Genomic DNA, 24,530 nt, shown 5'->3' on the forward strand with positions numbered 1-24,530 from the left:
AAACCGTGTATTGCGGAATTTACCATGGAAGATATCATGAACAGCATTGGTTGGACTAGAACACAATGACTAATTAAAATGTAGTGACTAGCCCGCTTCAGCGCATGGCCATCCCGCTTCAGCTTGTGTGTTGTGGCAGCCAAAGTAGATGTATCATTGGGACAAGGTAATGTTGAACTGATTGCGGATAAGGTGGCGACTGGAGTTCTAATTAGTGGCGTGAAATTCAAGATTGTAGCTGGTTTGATACAACACGATGAACTTAATAGATTGCAAGTACTTTTGCCTGGTGACAATTTCCCCTTTATTTTGTGGTACGTTTGAATCAACAGTTACTTCATACTACTTATACTACATTTTGGAAGTCTTCAACCCCAAAGCCTAAAGACGGAGTGAGTCCTACCTGTGATGACGTTTGACGCTGAAACGTGGACACTGACAGTTGGCCTCGTCCACGAGTTCAAAGTCGCATCAGAGTGCTATAGAGCGGGCTATGTTCTAGCTATAACAAAAGTACTGATAAAATACACCTCATATCGCACACTCATGACTGCCTACACTCCCTTCCGCCAACGTGCAATTGCAAGGCCATTGACGAAGTTACAGAACACACTTACCTTGGTTTGGTCCTGGATCATAGATTTAATTGGGATAGACACATCGAGATCGTATGCAACAAACTCAGGACAATTATGGCAAAATTATATTTAGCTAAAACCAAATTGACATTTAAAACAGCCCTATTATTATACACTGCACTCATGGACAGTGTTTTGTCATACGGTCTTAGTGCGTACGGACGAACATTCAAAACCTACCTTACTAAAATACATAATATACAAAAACGGACCCTAAAAATGATTTTACCCCCTAACCTTAAAGAAAAATTTAGACAAAATGAGGAAGCAGTATTCAAATTCTGTAAAGTACTACCAATAGAAAAAAAAGTCAAACATACCCTAATTACTCAAAACTACTTTGAATATTATCAAAACTATGTCACACACAGTATTACGACGAGGGCCGTATCGGGACACAAGGTAATTACGACCAAAGCAAACAATTTTTACGGTGAACGAACCACGAATTATCTATTACCAAAATTAATCAACGAATTACCAACGGAAATTAAAACTAAAATAACAAAAAACAACATAAAGTATAAAATCAAGGAATATTTATTAAACACGTCTTCCCTTACGTAAAAAATTCAATAATATATACATAATAACAGAAACCCAATTGCTTACATAAATACACGCACACGTATACTACGCATAGTAATTCATAATTACATTCTATAAATATCCTATACTACTTATAGTTTTTATCTAATTTTTATCTACATAGAACAGCCTGTATAGTGAATAAGTCCGGTAACGAGTTGGCTAGCATCGCCTCGGTGCCGAGCGCCACAAATACCTACCTAATGTTCGTGCGCTGTGCAACCGAGTAGGTACCCTTCCTTTGCATAATATAATATTATCTTATACCGACATAATATGATATTGAGTGTACTGAGTAGTCTCACCCGTATAATATGATATTATTACAGTTAATTTTTAGAGGAATGTGCAGCGCCCAGACAAGTCGCCAAGACTTCAGGGCGCTAAGAATCCAATGTAAATAGTTTTAGAATATTGTAAATACAATAAATAAAAATAAATAAAATAAATGTTGGTGATCTCTTTGAGGGACAAAATTTGTAACGATGAAATCCGTAAAGAGAACCGGAGTGACCGACATACGAGTAGCTCAACGAATTAGCCAGCTAAAGTGGCAGTGGGCAAGCCACGTCTGCCTCAGAATTGATGGCCGCTGGGGCAGACGTGTTCTGGGGTGCAGACCGCGTATCAGCAATCGCAGTGTGGGACCCTCCCAACCCGCTGGACTGACGACCTTCAGAAGATAGCAGGAATGGATGGATAAGCAAGGCGGAGGACCGTGTGTGGTGGCGCGCTCTTGGGAAGGCCTTTGTCCTATATGTATGTATATGGCCTGTGACGCAAATATGCTGATTGATATGATATCATTTATATGACGTATACTACAGTTCAGGCTTCGGCCGTGTGTTGTAACATACCAGCAAAGGTGTGGCGCCAAATGATTTAGCGTTCTAGTACGATGGAGTGTAGAAACCGATTAGAGATCTGGGTTTAAAAAACCGCCATACCCCTTTCACGTAAAACCATTTCCACCTTAGACATCATCAATCATCATTGCAAACTAAGCGATATTGATCCTGATGGTAATCAGGATCAATATCGCCTAGTTTATAAAAAACAAAATAACAAACTTAACCCCTAAATTCTTCAAAAAGTTTGAGTCAAAGAATTTACGTGTGCATTTTCTGATAATATATTGGAAACCTTCGCGAAATGTCGGACGCACATACGCTCAAAATGTCGTGATATTTCTGCAAAAGGTCCCTTGGCACATAACCTACATAAAATCACATTTGTACGACGCTTCTCTTCTAAGCTCGTAACTTTTAAAACAAAACAGCTGTATAATTGGTTTACTTTTTTGTGTACTGTATAACTTTGTCCAGTCCGTCTGTCTGTACATCACAGCCATTCGAAAATATGTAACCTAAAACCTCTATCTATCTATCTCTTTCTATTTCTGTATTAGATACAGCACATTCAATTTCTATTTATTTAGAATTCTGTGACCATTCATAAGGAAAAAAAATATAAAAATTCTATAACTACGCAACTTCTGAGCGACACGTCTCCCAAAATATAATGAGTAAACTTTTCCAATTATTATAGTTGTTGTTAGCGACAAAAAAATAAGCAACAAACTTGAGATAGAGCTACCAAAGTCTCGCTTGTACTTTCAAAGTTGTGTTTCAAAGGAAACGTGTGGAATGTTATGTCATATATTTTAATGCATGCATTTTGAGATTTCACTGGATGGATAGGTACTAAGTACCTACCTAAGTTAACTAGATACTAACATGTCTAAGGGAGTAGAAGTGTTGGTTTTATCTTAAAGCACATTTTAATCTGGTGACAGAAGGGTTGGCTCATTTTTTGCGCAACGGATCAGCCTAGCTGTCCAGCGTGGAAATGCAGCCAGTATTCTTGGCACCATTCCACGTGGGTACTTTTGACAGTTGACATCACGTCAAAAGTACAAGTTTTGTCCTTAATTTAAATGTGAACTCCATTTCCATTTGAATTTAACTTTACAATTTTACAACTTCATTTGAATTTAAAGTCCAAGGACTTTACGCATCATACGAATGGCTTTGGCCACAGTCTGCCACGCTGGCCAAGTGTGTATTTTAAGGCCTCACACACCTTTAAGAACATTATGGAAACCTCTAAGGCAAGCAGGTTTCTTCACGATGTTTTCCTTCACCGTTAAAAGCAGTGATTAAAACGCAAATAGCTCCGAAAAATTTGAGATGCGTCCTCAGGATCGAGACCTTGTGTGGGACAAGGCCGATATCTTAACCACTAAACATTTAATCTATACTAATAAATAAAATTGAAGTGTCGTGTCTGTTTGAACGGGCTAATCTTCGGAATGGCTAAACCTTTTTTGACGGGACTTTCACAGACAAGTACAGGATTACCAAGGAGTAACAAGGGCTACTTTTTTAACCGACTTTGAAAAACAGGGTTTTGTTTTCTACCTATGTACACTGATATCTCCGAGATTTCTGAACCGATTAGCGTAGGTATTTTTTTTTATCGTTAAGGGAACTTGGCGACATTGTTCCATAAAAAAATCGGATTTTGGATGCTGCAGGGGATCTGACCAATCCACGCGGGCGAAGCTGCGGGCATCACCTAGTCAAAATTTAAAAATAAAAATTACGTACTGTAAATTATGTACCTACTGTATAAATAAGATTGAAATTTTATGACTATAATTTTATTATTGTCATCCTGTCGCCCCATACAAAAAACCAGCGTTAATTTGCATCTGCGCTAGGTACAATACAATTTTCAACATGGGTACCCCCATAAACTTTCCCGCGCTAGTTTGACAACTAAAATTAGTACAAATATCTCTAAGCAGCGGGATTCCACCACCACAATTTATATTTCGAATGTATTCAATTTAATTTAAAATCGCGGAACGAGACAAAAGGTATTCGAATTTCAAATGATGCACAGATAAAATATGCAGTGAGTGAACGGGATAGAGTGTGAATTGGCATGGCGTCTATACCACAGACTATGTACAAACGGTTGATTGTTAAGAAAAACACACGGGACACCGTGGCCGGGGCTTGTAATGCAATTAATATCAATTTGCGAGCTCAAGGGGGCTCATATTATTATTTTCGAACCAACATCGTAACTTAATAAATATTTTGTGTGAACGTTTTAGGCTGAAGCGGTCCTAATTCAGTTTTCAATAACTGTCTATGAGAATTCCTATGTCAGTGATAACTGATAACATGGGTACTAATCATTAAAATAATTAGTCTTTTTAATGAATTTTGTTAACGACTGAATTATTAAAAAGGTTAAAAACATGACTATCCTGCTTTTGTATAATTTTTTTTCAAAATATTTATAGCCATTGTCACTTAAGAAGTCTAACAATACTACATGCATCCAAATCTGTGTAGGCATTTAAAAGTTATGGTGGAATAAAGTAGCTCCCATTACTCACATACAAGGACCATGAAAATGTTACTCCTTTTTTTGAGTAGTTGAGTAAAAATGATAATGCACTGATAAAGCAATCAATAATACTGCCTCAGTTTTAGAGAGATTTAATTTTGCTTTTGAAGAAGGTGGCTAATTTACCAGCTGAATATAATACTTTTTCACTTTTTGCGCCTAGGTATAAACGTCAAACAAAAGTCAAATAATAAAAATGTGAAAAATGCCAGGATCCATCATCCACGAAGAAATAATTAACAAAACATACAAAAAATGAACCGAGGAGACCGAACGAAGTACGGATGAAATCTAATTATTTTTGCCGCCATGACAGCGAATTTCCCGCGCTTTGGCGCGTCCAAAATGGCGGTCGAATATGGCAGGATGTCAACAGCGATGTAAATAGCAAGGGAGCAAGTAGGTGTAAATTTCAATACAAGAATGTATGATATTGATAAAAACTCTTCCTCGAGATTGATAAGTTTAAAAAAAGAAGGTTAAAACTCATTGAAATTCTAAATAACCAAAAAATCAAAAACTACGAGTAATTAGGTACTTACCTGGGTAAGTACCTAATGCAGTATCATAGAAGTTTGCCTGCTAGATTTATTATTGGCAATGGCAAAAGTGCCGGATTACCTACGCAGCTTTTTATTTTATTAGGATTCAGGTTTTTAAAATCCCACGGGAACTCTATGGTTTTCCGAGATAAAAAGTAGCCTGTGTCACTTTTCAGATCTTGAACTATACTCATGCAAAATATCACGTCAATCCATTACTCCTGGCATTACTTCTGGCATACTTACAATCTTTTCTGCCATACAAGGAACTACAAGCTTAATTCACTATAATCCGACAAAACAAACAAATCTGTTTCGTACAAAGTACTGCATATGATATGCACTGCGCGCCCTCCCACTAATAAATAAGCGGGAAAAGCAAGCAATACACCCACCAACACACGATACCACAAAAATCTTCGGTGGATTATAGCGACTTATGCTTACGCTTCCTTAATCCTTGTATATCATAGACTTTAGCAAAGTTACGTCTGTTTCTATACAACCTTTTGCCATCAGCTCTTTGCCTATAAGGCGAGGACACAAACGTCCACAGACTCTAAGCCTTCGAGCCATCTCTTATTTATATTTAGACAAGAAATGTAGCGTCAGGAAATTAATTTTCATTTTTTGCGGCTACATTATTTAGACTTGGCCTTCTTTTCTGTGGCGAGTATTTTTAAACGCCTTTTTTAAAAAGAAACACTTCTTGTTTGCTCTAAAACTAGGTATACAAAGAGTTCTTTTTTCTATTTTTAGATGTAACCATTTAAAGGCTTTCCGGCATAACATTTTCATGGTTCTTATTTATATTTAGGCAAAAAGTGTAGCGTCAGGAAATTAATTTTCATTTTTTTAACCCCCGAGCCAAAAAGAGGGGTGTTATAAGTTTGACGTGTGTATCTGTGTATCTGTCTGTGGCATCGTAGCTCCCAAACTAATGAAGCGATTTTTATTTAGTTTTTTTTTTTGTTTGAAAGATGGCTTGATCGAGAGTGTTCTTAGCTATAATCCAAGTAAATCTGTTCAGCCGTTTGAAAGTTATCAGCTCTTTTCTAGTTACTGTAACCTTCACTTGTTGGGGGTGTTATAAATTTTTAGTTTACATTTGTACTGCTAGATTATATTTTAGACTAGGCCTTGTTTACTCCCTAGGTACCTATACCTACCTACAGTGTTCTTATTCAATTTACAAGATGTAACAATTTCATCTTCCCATTATATTATTAAGGTTGCACACAATCTATAGGTAGATTGACGTGCTTAAAAATATAGCTATCTTTTTAAAAAACCTCTCTGCAGAGAAGGATAACATTGCTTTTAGGACTATCAATTAACGAGTTAGTTTAAAGTACTTATAGATCTTATTGTGATTAACCGAGTTAGTTACTAGTTAGTAGGTAGGATCTATGTTCACCTCAAATAAACCGAAAAGCTTTAAGTTTGCATCAATTTTTCAAACAAATTGATATTAAAGGCTTTTACTTTGTTTCCTATATGTATGATATAACTACCTGTTCAGGTACAGCCTTAATTTAACGCCTTAGTTGGCAACACTAGCTTAGTTGATTGATGATTTATTGATGTGATTTTTTGCATGGATCTAGTTAAAGATCTGGAGAGCGACATAGGCTACTTTTTATCCAGGAAAATCAATGAGTTTCCACGGGATAAAAAAAAATCTAAATCCACACAGACGAAGTTGTGGGCATCAACTAGTATTTAAATATAGCAACTCTAATATACAGGCTGCTCTGAAACAACTAAGAGTCATTCAGTGCGTCAGCCGCATTAATATGTATGAGCATCACAACCGATCGTTGTAATGTAATGTGCCAACTTTATACAGGGTGCCCTTATTATGTGGCGTTGAATGAAGTTATGAATTGTAAATTAATACACGATAAATCATCCAGGCTACTACCTACATACATAAATAGATGTGATATAGTTTGTAAACGATGCTGGACTCATAACATCTAACTTGATTTTTCTTCCTTTAATTACAATTAATAATTTTTATATGCGTGATTTAAACCAGAGCCTCGATAGCTCAACGGTGGAGGAGCGGAATGAATTCCGAAAGGCCGGCGGTTCAAATCGCACCCATTGCACTATTGTCGTACCCACTCCTGGCACAAGCTTTACGCTTAATTGGAGGGGAAAGGGGAGTATTAGTCATGATTATAGCATGGCTGATATTCTTTTTCAAAAACAAACGTTTACGCTTCATTTATCTAATGTTCAGCACGTTCACAGAACTGCAGCCCACTTTGCAGCTTTGAAGGTGCAATAAATAAACAGCTGAGTTTGAGTTGAGTTATTGAAAGATGCACCTCAGTTTGACTTCCCCCTATATATAAGGGTTGCGCCTTACAGATTTTTTTTTAAATATTAGCCATGCTAATCATGACTAATACTCCCCTTTCCCCCCCAATTAAGCGTAAAGCTTCTGCCAGGAGTGAGTACGAAAATAGTGCAACGGGTGGTGTTTGAACCGCTGACCTTTCGGAATTCAGTCCGCTCCTCAACCGTTGAGCTATCGAGGCTTAAAGGAGAATCTTTCTCAGTTGTTTAAAAGTGAGATGTCTAAGCGTAAACAAAACTCGCTCCGTAAGCGGATCACGAACGAAATATTAGTTAACATTCAGCGAAACTGGGAGTCAAACTGAGAGGTTATTTGTTTCCTCACAGGTTAATGCCAGCACATTAGTATTCCGTCGATTTGCCATTCATTCGGATCTGGAACCGAGGAAAATCGTGTTGGGTTTGCGTTACTAAAAATCCTCATTTCAGCTTTATTTTTACGCATCAAATCAAATCAAATAAATAAATAAATGAAACTTTATTCCAAATCAAATCAAATCAATAAAATAAATCAAACTTTATTGCTTGAATATGGATAAACAGTGGAGATGTTACAATAACAAAAAGGGTACAGCCAAATTCTGCCTATACGCATGCAATATGTTATGTTGTAACAAAACAATCATAATTTAAAAAAAAAAAAACAAGTTTTAAGTTATAAGGTTTAGTAAAATTAGTCACATAAAATACTTTGTTACAAGAATATTAAAATAATAGTAATAAAATGTCCAAAATTAATCTACAGTTAAAACATATCTGAGAGGTAAGCATTTATCGAGTAATATGTCTTTTCTAACATTAGTTTTTTCAATTTTCTCTTAAATCAAAGAAGTTCTCGCGTCTCAATTATATTATAGCTGGGCAAGTGATTATACAAAAGTAGCCCAGTGGAGAATTTTTTTTTTTGGAAAAATGAACGGTTCTACAAATACCAATCTTTTACATTTTAATTTATCATCATCATCATCGTCACCCATCACCAGTCCACTTCTGAACACGGGTTTCCTCTCAGAATGAGAGAAATGATTACGCTGGCCAAGTGCGGATAGGCAGACTTCACACGTCTTTTAGAACATTATGGAGAGTTCTTAGAATACAGGTTTCCTTACGATGTTTTCCTTCACCGTTTATACAAGTGATATTTTATTGATCGAAATGCACATAGCTCCGAAAAGTTGAGATGCGTGCTTGGGATCAAATCAGACCAACCGAGGTTTTTGCGTTACATCCATACATACAAATACTATAATGCGAATGTGTGTCTGTCTATCTGTCTGTCTGCTACCTTTTCACGGCCCAACAGTTTAACCGATTTTGACGAAATTACTACAGAGTTAGCTTATATCCCGCGGATGGACTAAATTGCATCCGCTTAACCGATTTGCATGGGAACCGAGGTAGCTTGCGTCCCTGCAATTGACATCTTTTTATCCGGGAAATCAAAAAGTTCTCATGGGATCTTAAAAAAGCGAAATCCATCCACCCATCCTCTAATTTCTAGTAATTAAGAGGTCGCCTCTCAATTACTAGAAATGTAACTTTAAAACCTGTGTAGGTTAAATACATAATAATAAATAATGTAAGATGCATTATGCAATTTGTGGTGCCCCGAAATAAAAGCTGCAGCTACCTATTGAATTAAACAATACCCACGCATACAGATGATAAATGATCAAAATTCAGTTTAAAAACGGGCACAAACAAAATTAATGTTCCCGAACGTCACTTAAACCAAGGTGTAGCCGCGGTGGCCAAAAACAAACCCTCTTCTCGAGTGGAGAAGGTACGTGCAATGTTATGATTAAACATCGGACCAGAGGGTCCAAAAATATATAGGTAAAACGTCACAGGAGCGGGCCGTCATAACGTTATTCAGGCTATTTTTAGTGTTGGGTTGTAACTGATATGTTCTGTTTATTAGGAAATAAGGATTATAAGGGCTAGTTAAGTCTAAATTGAAAAAAATAAAATAAGAAACTAAGTGGGGACTCTCAGAGACTCAAGAGTCACGACTGTCTTTTTTAAATACCATTGGTTTAAAAAAAATCCTATTGTGAAGGGCAGAACTAGTAAGATATAGCAACAAATTGCATAGATTTTATATACTTGCAATTTTTAGATTTTATATACTTGCAATTTTTTCTACGACAAATACAATTTTCCTTCCAACTAAGCATTTAGTCTGTGATAGGCGTACTCCTAGAGTGGACACGATACTATTGGTGGGATTTGAACAGACTTTTCAGATTTCAGTCCACACCCTACAAACAAGAAAAATTTTGCGGGATGCGGGATTTGTCTCCTCTGAGACCTGTACCTTGATGAACGTTAAAGTAATGCACTAATGAAAGACCCCGGTCACTCAATCGAGTGGGGGAGGAATAAAACGTCCATTAGCAGCAATGCATTTATGTGTACCGTAACACTAATTATATAGGGGGTGAGATTTCAGACCGTGGCGAATTTCTTTTGTGACGATCGTGTATCAAACGATGCCTGCTTGTAACCTGGGGTGCATTGTAGGTACGAGTATAATTAATGATAGGAATTCGTACGTGATTTTATCAATTTATTCTTTATAGAAACCTTCATTAAAAATTCTCTTAGATTATCAATGTCGATCGGTCCTTCGAACTCTGTGCCCTGCCCATTTCTGAGCAACCGCCGAGTTTCTTGCTGGTTCTTCTCGGTAGGAACGGCATTCCGAACCAGTGGTAAATTATTTGACGATTCAAAAGCACTTGTAAAAGTCTATTTATGTAAAAATCTATTCTATTCTATTTTCCGCTTCAGCTTTGCAACTCTTTGGGCTATGTTGGTTACTCGGATTTTTTGTGGGTCTCCTCATTTCAATTTGATCATGTACAAAAACTCCGAGGAAATAAATATCTGTTTTAGAATGTACAGGTAAAGCCCTTTCATATGAAACCCCACTTGGTATAGTTATCTTATTTAGAAAATTGAAACACATTTTAATTTATTTTTTTAATGATGCAACCACAAATTCGCAGTTTTCAGATTTATTCCTGGACTTGTGCTATAAGACCTACCTACCTACCAAATTTCATGGTTCTAGGTCAACGGGAAGTACCCTATAGGTTTCTTGACAGACACGACAGACGGACGGATGGACAGCCAGACAGACACACAGACAGACAAACAGACAACAAAGTGATCCTATAAGGGTTCCGTTTTTCCTTCTGAGGTACGGAACCCTAAAACGAAAAAAAAAACGAAACTAAGACCGTAATTTCGGACCTATAAACACCAATATTTCTAATTACCAAGTCTTGGAGTCAAAAGCAACATCAAAATAAACTTTAGCTGACTAAATGCTTATTTTAACCGTGATTGCTCTCAAAGTAATTAAATAAGGGCCTGTTTACTTAGGCCTATTGGTTTTATCAAATGACCTTTGATAGGTATTTCAAGTTGAAATGGCTGTTAAATTATTTCCATACCTTTGGAGAGGTCAAAGTTGAATCTACAGACAAACTTATTGGAGAAATAGACCGTATATTTTATCGGTGACATTTTTACTTTGTTTTTTAGTGAACCTACTAAAAAATGTAAAGCGGAAATATAATAATCTTAAAATATTGTTACTGCCATATAAAGACTGATTTTGGAAACAAGTTGTAAGTAATTAAAAAATTTAAAACACGGTTGCCAAAAAATGAACTAGGAAGTAAAAATTTTCACATTCAAAAATGGCATAGTACAGCCACTACGTTTAACTTTTTTCAAAATATGGATTCTAACGATATCCCTCATATCCAAATCTGTAAATCCAAATAGAAAGAAAGAAAGAAAGAAAGAAAATGTATTTATTTGTTGTAAGATTATTTGTTTTAATAGTTGTATTTATTTATAGTAAATAAGAAACTCACATACAATAACTTACTCTCTTACTCTACTAACTAAGTAACTCTTAGACAAACGTGAAAAGTGTCTCAATACATTTTTTTTGACTTGAAAAGAGCTGATGACTTTCAAACGGCTGAACCGATTTTCTTGGATTCTAGCTAAGAACATGCTAAGAACACTCTCGATCAAGCCACCTTTCAAACAAAAAAACTAAATTAAAATCGGTTCATTAGTTTAGGAGCTACGATACACAGATACACAGATACACAGATGCACACGTCAAACTTATAAGACCCCTCTTTTTGGATCGGGGGTTAAAAAAAATTGACGATAAGAGCGTTTGTTTTCCGAAAATGTATCCCAAAACTAGGGTGCCAGTGGGTTTCCGCCTTATAATTAGGGTTGAAAACCCACATCTGATGGGGGTTTCATTAATCACGACGACAGATTGCACCCCTTGTTCCGTAGATTGTAACTCATTAACCTCCTTAACAACTGTTACCTATTTATTTAGCTACATAAAAGGACAAAGTCTGATTCTTGGTTCGGTAGAAAAACATTAACCAACATAACAATTGTTATCTATTTATTTAGCTACATAAAAGGACAAAGGTCGGATTCTTGGTTCCGTAGAAAAACATTAACCTCCTTAACAACTGTTACCTATTTACTTAGCTACATAAAAGGACAAAGGTCGGATTCTTGGTTCCGTAGAAAAACATTAACCTCCTTAACAACTGTTACCTATTTATTTAGCTACATAAAAGGACAAAGATCTGATTCTTGGTTTCGTAGAAAAACATTAACCACCTTAACAACTGTTACCTATTTATTTAGCTACGTAAAAGGGCAAAGGTTTGATTCTTGGTTCCGCAAAAAACCGAAGTAACGCTGTAAAAGCTGTGATAGCTTAGTGGTTAAAACGTCCGTTTCCTAATCGGGAGGTCGGGGGTTCGATTCCGGAAGATCTCTGATTTTTTTTAATTACCTATGTGTGTTTTAAATAAATAATTAAATATCTAGCTCTTACTGTAATTTAGTAGGATTTACCAAAAGACCGTGCATAACTGCTCAATTTTTTATTATTTTTTGTTATGATATTTCTAGGCCATCTGCAATCACTCATTGGTATGGACTGTAATCACATTTTTATGAGTGTATCAAGAGTTGGGAGAAGGTCACTCCATCGAAAAACTCTTCTCATTAGGCTTTCGCTGGCGTTAGTGTCCACAAGACAGTTCTTCTATTCTTCTAAGGACAATGTCGCCAGACAAACGGCCGTATCTATACTAATAAATAAAATTGGAGTGTCTGTCTGTAATTTCGAAATAACTACCGCATATTAAGGTCATATGGTTATTTGAACGATACTATAACTGAATCACACGTTTTTAAAATTTTTGTCTGTCTGTCTGTCTGTCTGTCTGTCTGTCTGTCTGTCTGTCTGTCTGTTTGAAAAGGCTAATCTTGGGAACGGCTGAACCGATTTTGACGGGATTTTCACAGACAAGTAGAGAATTGACCAGGGAGTAAAATAGGCTACTTTTTTAACCGACTTTCAAAAAGGGAGTTGTGTTTTTCTACCTATGTACACCGAAATCTCCGAGATTTCTGAACCAATTTGCGTCATTTCTTTTTTAATCGATAGAGGAACTTTGCGACATTGTTTCATAAAAAATTTGGATTCCAACTCCTCAATCCTGATGCTGCAGGGGATCTGACCAAGCCACGCGGGCGAAGCTGCGGGCATCAGCTAGTTCACAATAATTACTATGAGGTCTCACAATGCGCTCGAACTCATATCAGCACCAATCAGATCATCGTAAATTGACGTGACACAGCCGTCTGATTGGTGGAATCGACACTATGGGTTCGAGCGCACAGTGAGACCTCATAGTAACATCACACTTCACACTAATATTATAAAGGCGAAAAAGTTTGTATGTGTGTGTGTGTGTGTGTGTGTGTGTGTGTGTGTGTATGTTTGTTACTCCTTCACGCAAAAACTACTGGACGGATTTGGCTGAAATTCGGAATAGAGATAGATAATATCCTGGATTAGCACATAGGCTACTTTTTATCCCGGAAAACCAAAGAGTTCCCACGGGATTTCGAAAAACCTAAATCCACGCGGACGAAGTCGCGGGCGTCAGCTAGTTTGTGAATACGGGTGAAAATCTAATGAGTCCAAGGGAGGCGCTAGAAGTGGCACAAGACAATCACTGCACAAGCAAAATATAATCCAACATATCATAATCTGTCTGTATGTAGTATGATTAACGAACCTACTATCTGATTGTTTCACAGGGTTGGAGCACCCACTTGACGTCGGTTTTCAAATTTCCTTAATTATAAGGCGGGATCGTTTTGACACCCCTAGTTTAAGGGTGCAGAGTTCGTTAGGCGCACTACAGAGAGTGTTTTGTTAAACAAACGTAAAGTGCGGTTTGATTTGGATTAAAAGATATGAGGGATGATTTCATACAACCTATGTATGTGTGTGGTAATTTAAAGTAAGGTTTAGCAATTTGAAAATGAGCTTACCTACCTATATCTGAGTTTAGAGTAGTAATAGGTCATTAATTAGGTATACCTAGCTCGTTGCATCAACGGCCTGAGGCAAAAAGTCAAGTGCGAGTCGGATTCGCGAACGGAGTGTACCGTACCATCGTACAAGAAATAACACTTTTTAATTTTTATAGCGGCCATTTTTATTTTTTTATTATATTATGTATGTTGTTATAGCGGTAATTTAGAAATATTATCTCTATCTATTACGGTTCATGAGTTATAGCCCGCTGACAGACAGACTGGCGGACGGACTGACGGACGGACAGCAGTCTTAGTTAGGTATAGGGTCCCATTGGTACCCTTCGAGTACGGAAGCCTGAAAATAATCTATACCCTGCAGTCCAAGCACATTTATCTGCGACAAGGGACTTCTTCCCAGCTTTTTCATCAAAATGTACTTAAATCCGCGAAAAAGATTTGTCGTATCGACTGTTGAAATACTAATTACTCACAATCGATATCATCTTTTCCCTTTTTGGCTCTTGAACTAAGAATACACGTTGAACGTACCTGAAAAAACATAAAAATATTATAAGTATGAAAATAAAATTATTTCTCCCAAAAATATTAAATGAACCCGTGAACTTTAAACTTCAGTCCACCTTTTGAACCACTGGACTATCTAGGCTCTTAACAGGGCTCTCTCCGTCACTCGTTTCCACTCGTTTCATACAATCGTAGTTCCAATTTCATTTGAATGTTAAGCAACCAAAGTCCATGAAATTTTGGCAGACATATTCTAGAAACTAATATCTGTGTCTGTGGTGTTTTAGATTTTTCTAAAAATATGTAGTTTTAAAATTACAGGGGCTCAAAGATTTGTATGAAAATTTTAAGACCGCGTAACTTTGAAACCGAATATTTTAATAGAAATCTGGAAAACCACAGACATAGATATTAGTTTCTAGAATATATGTGCAAAATTTAATGGACTTTGGTTGCTTAATATTCAAATGAAATTGGAACTACGATTGTATGAAACGAGTGGAAACGAGTGACGGAGAGAGCCCTCTTAAATTATTATAATGTTGGTACATAACCTTTAGAAAACAACAACAATCTTTCTAAAATATTTTTCACAAGAAAAATTGCAATTTGCTTAAGTGCTATACCTACCTACTAAAATGTGTTCGCGAAAAAATTTTAAAAATATTTCTCAGATAACAATACCTCTGGCGAAAATGACGAAAACTGACGAAATACTCATTATACTTCTATATCTATTGTATTTAGTACTTTTTAACCCCCGACCCAAAAGGAGGGGTGTTATAAGTTTGACGTGTGTATCTGTGTATCTGTCTGTGGCATCGTAGCTCCTAAACTAATGAAGCGATTTTAATTTAGTATTTTTTGTTTGAAAGGTGGCTTGATTGAGAGTGTTCTTAGCTATAATCCAAGAATATTGGTTCACCCGTTTGAAAGTTATCAGCTCTTTTCTAGTTACTGTAACCTTCACTTCTCAGTTGTCAGGGGTGTTATAAATTTTTAATTTACACTTGTTAGATCATGGTTTAACAAGTTGGATTTATAACAGAATTAATTTTCAAAAAATTGAGAAAAAGCTTGTAGACATTTTACCTTTTCAATATATTTTGTGATTTAATTCACCGATGCGTTTTATGTAAACATATATGATATCTAAAATCTAGACATTCATTTCTGTTTGCATAAAATGAGAAACTGACTGACTGATTTTATCAATAGAGCAAATTGATTCAATTGAACTATTCCGATTTACAATCATTAATTAAAAAAACTAAAATTTTTGGTACATTTAAAACGGTCTATCTATCTGTTTAAGCGCTATGATGGCTCATCTATACAGACAGACACACTAAGCGGTGAAACTTAAAACATCCATCTTACGTCTTACGTTGGTTTTTCCTTCAATCACGCCGCAACGGAGCAACGGATGAGTTGGCGTAATTTTTTTGCATGGATAACCTGGAAGGAATTCCTGAAAAATCAAAGAGTTTCCGCGGGATTTTAAAACCTAAATTCACGCAGACAAAGTGGCGAGCATCGCTAGTGTATCTATATTTCTCTTATTCTGTCTAGAATCTAGATACAAAAACATGTCTAAATAAAAAGTTGATGCTGCTCGTATAAGAACATCGTGGCAACGTATTCAATTCAGTTAATTTTTAGAGGAATGTGCAGCGCCCAGACAAGTCGCCAAGACTTCAGGGCGCTAAGAATTCAATGTAAATAGTTTTAGAATATTGTAAATACAATAAATAAAATAAATAAAATAAATAAATTATAAATCCAGCAAAACTCGCTCAATGTAATTGGCCCTTAAGTGAAAATTGAATTTAAAATCCATACACATTTGCACGTGTTAATCCGACATACGAAATAAAGCGAAAAAAAAATTCAACCTGTGCAATGGCGCGTATTCAAAAGATAATTAAGGCCATTGAGTTACAGCCATAGAGATGCAGACTTCATATTACACGCGGCGTCAAAAAAAAAACGTCTCTAATACTAATAATTATACAAAAACAAAATGGAACTAATAAACAGTTGTAACATGTAAACATAATAGATATATTATTTTATTTGTCTTTATTACAATATCATTACAGTTGCTTTATAATGCGACACCTTATAATGATAATGATGAATATCGATATATTCTTTATCGAAGGCAAATGCAAAAACAGGAACAGGGTAAATAAGGAACTTCACAACCTTCCATTAAAATTAGCAAGCTGAAGTGGCAGTGGGCAGGCCATATATTATAAGTATATCTTGGAGCCGATGGCCGTTGGAGCAGATGCGTTCTACAGTGAACATAGCGTACCAGGACGCGCGCTCTCCAAAAGGCTTATGTCTAGCAGTGGATGCATAGAAGATGATGGATGGATGAATGGATGGATGAAAGGATGATTGCCGTCAAGGGGTAGGTTGAAGTTATCGTGGAATAAAGAAACTAACATATACTACATTAACCCTGAAATCATTGCACTCCTTTTTTCGGGCAATCGTGTAAAGACCATGTAGCCAAGACATTACCGCCTCTAGAATACAACATCTCTCTGATAGGTAAATATAAAATAGAATATTCGATGCAACCAATATCCGGCGTCCGGTCGGTAGCGACGCCATTTTGTTTTTCATGTTTCGAGTCCTTTCTTTGTTTGTGGATGACTGCCCGCCGAGTTATTAGTTATGTTTTGAAAAATAAATCACAGCTTAAATACAATATTGCACCGATATCTGAAAATTGAATCGAACTTTCTAGAAATACATTCTGAAATGATGATACCTTTACCCTTCAGCATAGTTTTCTTAATTTTATGTCCAGCTGTGGACGCAAACAGGCTGATTGATTGATTGATTGACAGTAACTTGTATCTATACTTATAACACGTAGGTAATCTCCAGAACTAATGACCTGAAACTGCTAGTGCTAAATTAAATCATATGAAAGAAGTAGCTGGCAAAAGCTAGTAATTAATTAAGTTTATGTATATTATGCTTTTTTTTTTAATATTATAAGCATCTCTTGACCACCCAGCAAGTGGGCCCGCATACATGCGATTATATTGCGGTTTCCCACCGCAACGAGAGTTTTATTGGTTCATACCCGTCTCAGGTTACTGCCAACATTGTTTTTTGCTACTGTGCTAAGGTTATGCGCCGATAGCCTAGTGTTTAAGACTCCGGCCTCCTATTCCTTGGGCCCGAGGTTCAATCACAGACTTCACTAATTTTTCGTAGTTATGTGCGTTTTAATACTTACTCCTCTGTGCTGCGAATTTTCATGGGCGGCGGTAATCACTTAACATCAGGTGACCCGCCTGCTCGTATGCTATTAACCCCGACCCAAAAAGAGGGGTGTTATAAGTTTGACTTGTGTATCTGTGTATCCGTCTGTGTAATCGTAGGTCCTAAACTAATGAACCGATTTTTGTTTAGTTTTTTCGTTTGAAAGGTGGCTTGATCGAGAGTGTTCTTAGCTATAATTCAAGAAAATCGGTTCAGCCGTTTGAAAGTTATCAGCTCATTTCTAGTTATTGTGACCATTGTGACTAATTTACACGTGTTTAAAAAAAAATTAATCACAAAAATCCATGGAGTTGCGTGATTAAACTAGATGTCATCTTCACTTAAAATTTTGAATTTGTTTCAAGCAATTTAGCATTAAGGAAATTAATATCACTTGCTTTAACGACGAAGGAAAACATCGTGATGAAACCTGCATGACTGAGAGTTCTCTACTATATGTACTATGTGATCTCCGGTACCTCTCACAGTTTATTATTACACAACACACACCAAGAGGGATCGTCTAAGCGTGTAGTTACGATTGACAATTGTAAATTAAAAATTTATAACACCCCCGACAAGTGAAGGTTACAGTAACTAGAAAAGAGCTGATTACTTTCAAACGGCTGAACCGATTTTCGTAGATTATAGCTAAGAGCACTCTCGATCAAGCCACCTTTAAACAAAAAAACGAAATTAAAATCGGTTCGTTCGTTTAGGAGCTATGATGCCACAGACAGATACACACGTAAAACTTATAACACACCTCTTTTTGGGTCGGGGGTTAAAAGTCAAGGGAAATGCCCCTTTATATGTATTATGTCGGCATTATACGTCAAAGAAACTTCAACATTAATAGATCAAAAACCTAATTTAAGTTGTGTGTTGAGGTGGAGTTGTAAAGAGAAAAGACTTCCGCATTTTTACATCTTCACCAAATGATATCGAGTTGCTAGCTTTGTACGATTTCTGCATATTGTATTGTACGCCATGTTTAATTTTTAACCCCCGACCCAAAAAAGGGGTGTTATAAGTTTGGGGTGTGTATCTGTGTATCTGTCTTTGGTATCTATCTGTGGCATCGTAGCTCCTAAACTTATGAACCGATTTTAATTTAGTATTTTTTGTTGAAAAGGTGGCTTGATCGAGAGTGTTCTTAGCTATAATCCAGCTAAATCGGTTCAGCCGTTTGAAAGTCATCAGCTCTTTTCTTGTTACTGTAACCTTCACTTGTCGGGGAGTGTTATAAATTTTCAATTTATACGTGTATCAAAGATAATTTGAATTATTTAACGAATTCTTATTTAAAAAAAACTCTATGCCACAAACTTGATGCAACAAAAATACCTCTCAGGTTTTTCTTATGACCCAAAATACATCCAAATAACTTTTAAATCTTAAAAAAAAAAGAATATTAGCCATGTTTATCATGACTAATACTCCCCTTTCCTCTCCAACTAAGCGTTAAGCTTGTGCCAGGAGTGGGTACGACAATAGTGCAACGGGTAGGGTTTGAACCGCCGACCTTTCGGAATTCAGTCCGCTCCTCAACCGTTGAGCTATCGAGGCTCAAATCTAAACGTATTGAGTTCTATCCTCAGGGTAATGACATTATATTCAAAATTCAATATAGCGAGATTAAGGTATGCAATCGTCTGCCGATCCCCTCAAATGTAAAGTCAATCGTCAGATTACGAATTCGTGATAGAATGCGAGATACAGGGATCAATATTGAGTCGTTTTAAATGTGCTTGCTGTATTTCGGGGGGGTTTATAGGCCGATGACAGACTGTAATATTATTAAACCTGAAACACGTACATTATCATCATATCATTATCATCATATCATCATTATCAGCATATCATTATCATCATATCATTATCATCATATCATCATTATCATCATCATATCATCATTATCATCATCATTATCATCATATCATCATTATCATCATCATATCATCATTATCATCATCATATCATTATAATCTTTTATTATACGCAGTGGTGACGACCTTCCTGAAGCTGTGGTAAGCGCTGTCTTATTAGTGGGAGGTCCCAGGTTTGATTCCCGGCAGGGTTTTGAATATTATAATTTCTAAATGTCTGGTCTGAGAGTTGACCTTACCCAAGATGAGGCGAATGCCATTCAGGCCCAGATACAGAAGGCGATTTTCGCGGCCTGTATCGAGCCTCTGGCACCAGGCCAAACCCGATACGCCCCGGCGTTTGAGGGTAAGGCCTTCCTCAGCGAGGGTGTACTAAAAATGTGGTGCCACGATGACCAAGCCTGTAACTGGCTCATAAACGTGGTGCCAAAACTAACATCACCCAGGAGCGGAACAGGGCTCACTGTGATAAAACAGACCGAAATCCCAGTCAGGGTTAGGTCGGGACTTTATGTCCCTGACTACGACGGGGAGATAGGCCAGCTACACCAGGTCCTATCTCACCAAAACCCATGGTACGGAGTGTCACAGTGGACCCTGTTCAGCTACCGTAGAACAACCAGCAGCCCTCCTGGGGTGTTCCTAATATTAGGAATCCCCAATGTAGAGCTGCCAACGATTCTGGCGCGCGGCAGGAAGGTCGCCTATTCCACGGGCTCCATCTACATCAGGTTCTTCACGAGTGAAGGACTGAGTGATGTACCGCCCGGGCATGACTCAGCGCCTGAAACTCGAGAGGAGCCTGATGCGGATCGGGACATGGATGTGGATGGACCAACCGGCCAGCTCCCAGTGACACCTGAGCCTTCCGTGAGTGCTGTCCTAGACAATATCGAGGAAGTGCTGGCGGACTCCCGGATCAATACGAAATCACGGGAGAGGAAGGCGACACACAACGCTCCAGACGCAACAGCCCCCGCCGAACAACCACCGGCGCAGAGGGCGACAAAATAAAAATCATCCAGACCAACCTCCAGCACAAACATCTCGCCACGGCCACGCTACGAAGGCAGCTGGAGGTTGAAACCGAGACCATCGCACTGATCCAGGAGCCGTGGGTCAGGGGTAAAACCATATGCGGTTTCGGAAGCTGCAATGGTAAGATCTTTTCACATTGCAATGACGAAGCACCAAGAACATGCATTTACATTCCGCGCTGCATTACAGCGTCACTACTAACACAATACTGTTCCAGAGATCTGACAGCAGTAAAAATAAAAAATGGAATACAACAGGGCGTGGGACTACCACCAAGACCAGTGGTCCTAGTCTCACTCTACATGCCCATAGAAGACCGAATACCAACAAAAGAACTGGTGGACCTCACAACACATTGTGAGGACAACGACATAGATCTAATTATCTCTGTCGATAGCAACGCACATCACAACCTGTGGGGATGCACAGCCAACAACAAAAGAGGTGAGAATCTCATGGACTTTCTACTAACAACCAACCTAACAATTACTAACAAGGGCACTGAACCGACTTTCGTGTCGAGTAGGTACCAAACCATAATCGATCTAACCTTAGCGTCAACCAGAGCTGCAGACCAAGTAACGAACTGGCATGTCAGCGACGAGCCTTCGCTCTCCGACCACAGGCGGATATGCTATGAGCTAGATCTGATGATAACCCAACACGCACCAAAGAGAAATCCAAGGAAAACTAACAGACTAAAATACAAAACCTTGCTAACGCATCAGATAGGTACAAACAAACCTAACGACATCGACGATATCGACAACATCGAACAAAACGTAAACAAACTAACGGAGTGCATTAAGACAAGTTATGAACAAGCTTGTCCTCTGAAGAAAATCAACACAAATCGACTGCCAAAAAACAGCTGGTGGGGCCCAGATCTGGAAAGAATGAGGAAAAACCTCAGACATCTTTTCAACAGAGCAAAAAACACCAGACAAGAACAAGATTGGGACAACTACAAGGAAGCCCAATACAAATACAACAAACGCGTCAGAGAAAAAGACAAAACCGCGTGGCAAAAGTTTTGTACAAGCATAGAGTCGAACGACACTGCAGCCCGCATACGTAAGATTCTAGCAGACGACAACACCCGCACACTCGGCTCGCTGAGGAAAGCTGACGGAACATACACGAAGGATGACAAAGAAATAAGCGAAACGCTCATTGAAACGCATTTCCCTGGCTGTAGAATAGTAGACTCAGCAGACTGGGAACACAACCTAGGACACCATCCCACAGATGAGGATTGGGATCTTGCTAACAACACAGTCACGCGAGATAGAATCAGCTGGGCTATTGACACCTTTCACCCTTTTAAATCAGGGGGGACCGACAAAATTTTCCCTGCACTTTTACAATGGGGAAAACTTCAACTGACACCATGGCTGGAAATAATATATAAGGCCTGTATAGCATACAAATATATCCCAACAGCCTGGAGAGAAGTAAAGGTAGTCTTTCTACCAAAACCTGGAAAGAGTGACTACACTTTACCAAAGTCCTTCAGGCCTATCAGCCTTACATCATTTCTACTAAAAACACTAGAGAGACTGGTTGATCGGTATCTCAGGGATGGAACCCTAAGACATGTACCCCTACACTCACACCAACATGCTTACAGCACTGGCAAGTCAACGGAAACCGCTCTGCATTCCGTTGTTGGCAAAATTGAACATGATCTAGAAAACAAACTATCAACACTGGGTGTCTTCATTGATATTGAAGGAGCTTTCGACAAGACAACCTTTAATAGCATAGACAGGGCCTTGGGACGATACGGGGCGCCAAGAACTATACGCAGCTGGATAAGAGCATTATTAGAACTAAGAATCATACAACTAGATATCAACGGAGTCACAAAAGGCATAGTAGCGAGAGGCTGCCCTCAAGGAGGTGTCCTATCACCAATCTTGTGGAACCTTGTAGTTGACGACTTGATAAACAAACTAAACACAAGCGGATTTTACACCATTGGTTATGCTGATGATCTCACCATCTTAATCAGTGGAAAACTAGAGAACACATTATATGAAGTCATGCAACGGGCATTGCGCGTAATCGAAAGATGGTGCAATGAAAATGAACTCACCGTAAATCCAAAGAAAACAGAGATGATTCTGTTTACCAACAAAAGGAAAATAGAGCTAACCAAACCACCAACTCTGTTTAACACAAGCCTCAAACTGTCAACTGAGGTAAAATACCTTGGTGTGACTCTGGACAGCAAGCTCAGCTGGAAAAGGCATACAGAAGATAAAATTAATAAATCGCTTACGATACTAAACCAATGTAAACGCATGCTGGGGAAAAAATGGGGGCTTAAACCAAAGATAATAAAGTGGTTATACCTAGCGGTAGTAAGAAGCTCATTAACATACGCCGCTTTGATATGGTGGCCGAGAACTCTTCTTACGACCGCCCAGCAAGAACTACAGAAATTTCAACGACAAGCATGCCTCGCCATTACAGGCTGCATGAGTACCACACCAACAACAGCACTTGAAATCATACTGGGGATCCCGCCCCTACACTTACAAATCAGAGAAGAAGCAACGCTCGCAGCCTTGAGACTGAAAACCTCAGGTCTATGGAAAGAACAGAACACAAGGCACACTAAAATTCTAGTGCAAAGCATAACCAAAGAACCACGCCTGGAGTGGAAATGTGACAGAACCAGGAAACAACACATACTGGACAAACCATACAAAATATATCCAGAGATAAACATAGATACGAAGTCAACACGGGATGCAATAGAAGTGTACACCGATGGATCCAAAACAAAAACTGGCACAGGAGCAGGGGCCTACTGCCAAGAACTAAACATGAAAATAAGTCACGCACTCGGTAAGGACAACTCTGTCTTCCAAGCAGAGTGTGTAGGCATTACAACCGCAGCCATAGCAATGGCAAATCGACAGGTAAAAAACTTTAAGATTAACATTAACTCAGATAGCCAAGCTGTTCTCAAAGCTTTGGCTAAATTCTGGACAACCTCCGAACTCATACAAGACTGCCATAAGGCTCTGGAAACACTCGCCATGTCGAATGATATCACCCTACGGTGGGTCAAAGGACATGATGGGGACCAGGGAAACGAGGCAGCGGACGCATTAGCACGCAAGGCCACGACGCTGAAGGTGACAGGGCCTCAGCCTATTGTACCCATACCCTTCAGTGAGTATAAAACTTGGTTGCATGAACTAACACTTAAGGAGCATTCCCAATTATGGGCAAACGCAACTGACTGCAGGCAAGCCAAAGAGGCTTTCCCTAACATAGATATACGACAAACTAACAAACTACTCCGCCTGGACAAAGGTAAACTTAGGAAGGTGGTGGGACTCATAACAGGGCATAGCCCACTAAACAAACACCTTTTCGTTATAGGTGTTACCGACAGTCCTCTGTGCAGGGCCTGCATGGAGGTCGATGAGACGCCGACACACGTGCTCCTGGAGTGCATGGTCGTGGCAGAACAACGAGAACGCCATTTGGGTTCCCCAACCTCACTCCATGAAGTCCTCGGCAACCTGGGCGGTCTACTTGGCTTCTGGAGCGAGCTTGGATGGCTGGAGTGAAGACTTCGGCGGGGAGGGGCAACGCACGCACAACAGACGGAAACGTTTAAGTGCGGAAACCAGCCCAGAGAGAAGAAGAAGAAGAAGATGTCTGGTCTGGTCTGGTGGGAGGTTTCAGCCGTGGCTAGTTATAACCCTACCGGCAATTGGGCGCTATTCCGCACCGAGTTAGCGGGAAGTTAGGGTCGGTGAGTCCCACATACCTCCCTCAGCTGGCTGGCTGGCTGGTTGGTCTACGGCTGG

At 38.6% G+C, this 24,530-nt stretch overlaps 2 protein-coding genes across 8 annotated transcripts in view; one reads left to right on the plus strand and one right to left on the minus strand.

Annotated features, from left to right (window-relative positions):
- On the plus strand, positions 1-24,138 carry LOC123877361. 2 transcript variants are annotated; one of them, XR_006798569.1, is made up of 4 exons: positions 1-5; positions 2,976-2,980; positions 19,889-21,141; positions 24,097-24,138. XR_006798569.1 is itself a non-coding variant. In XM_045924029.1 (3 exons), exon 3 carries the CDS (start codon positions 20,038-20,040, stop codon positions 20,671-20,673), a length of 636 nt encoding a protein of 211 aa, XP_045779985.1. In that variant the 5' UTR covers positions 1-5; positions 2,976-2,980; positions 19,889-20,037; the 3' UTR covers positions 20,674-21,522. The 2 variants fall into 2 exon arrangements, 1 of the variants encoding a protein (XP_045779985.1); XM_045924029.1 differs by lacking the exon at positions 24,097-24,138 and having other exon boundaries at positions 19,889-21,522.
- Positions 1-24,530, minus strand: part of LOC123877355 (latrophilin Cirl) — a 494,916-nt gene that overhangs the window by 85,208 nt on the left and 385,178 nt on the right. The window lies entirely within an intron of this gene.

This window comes from Maniola jurtina, chromosome 23, assembly GCF_905333055.1.
Source record: "Maniola jurtina chromosome 23, ilManJurt1.1, whole genome shotgun sequence".
Classification (NCBI taxonomy): domain Eukaryota; kingdom Metazoa; phylum Arthropoda; class Insecta; order Lepidoptera; family Nymphalidae; genus Maniola; species Maniola jurtina.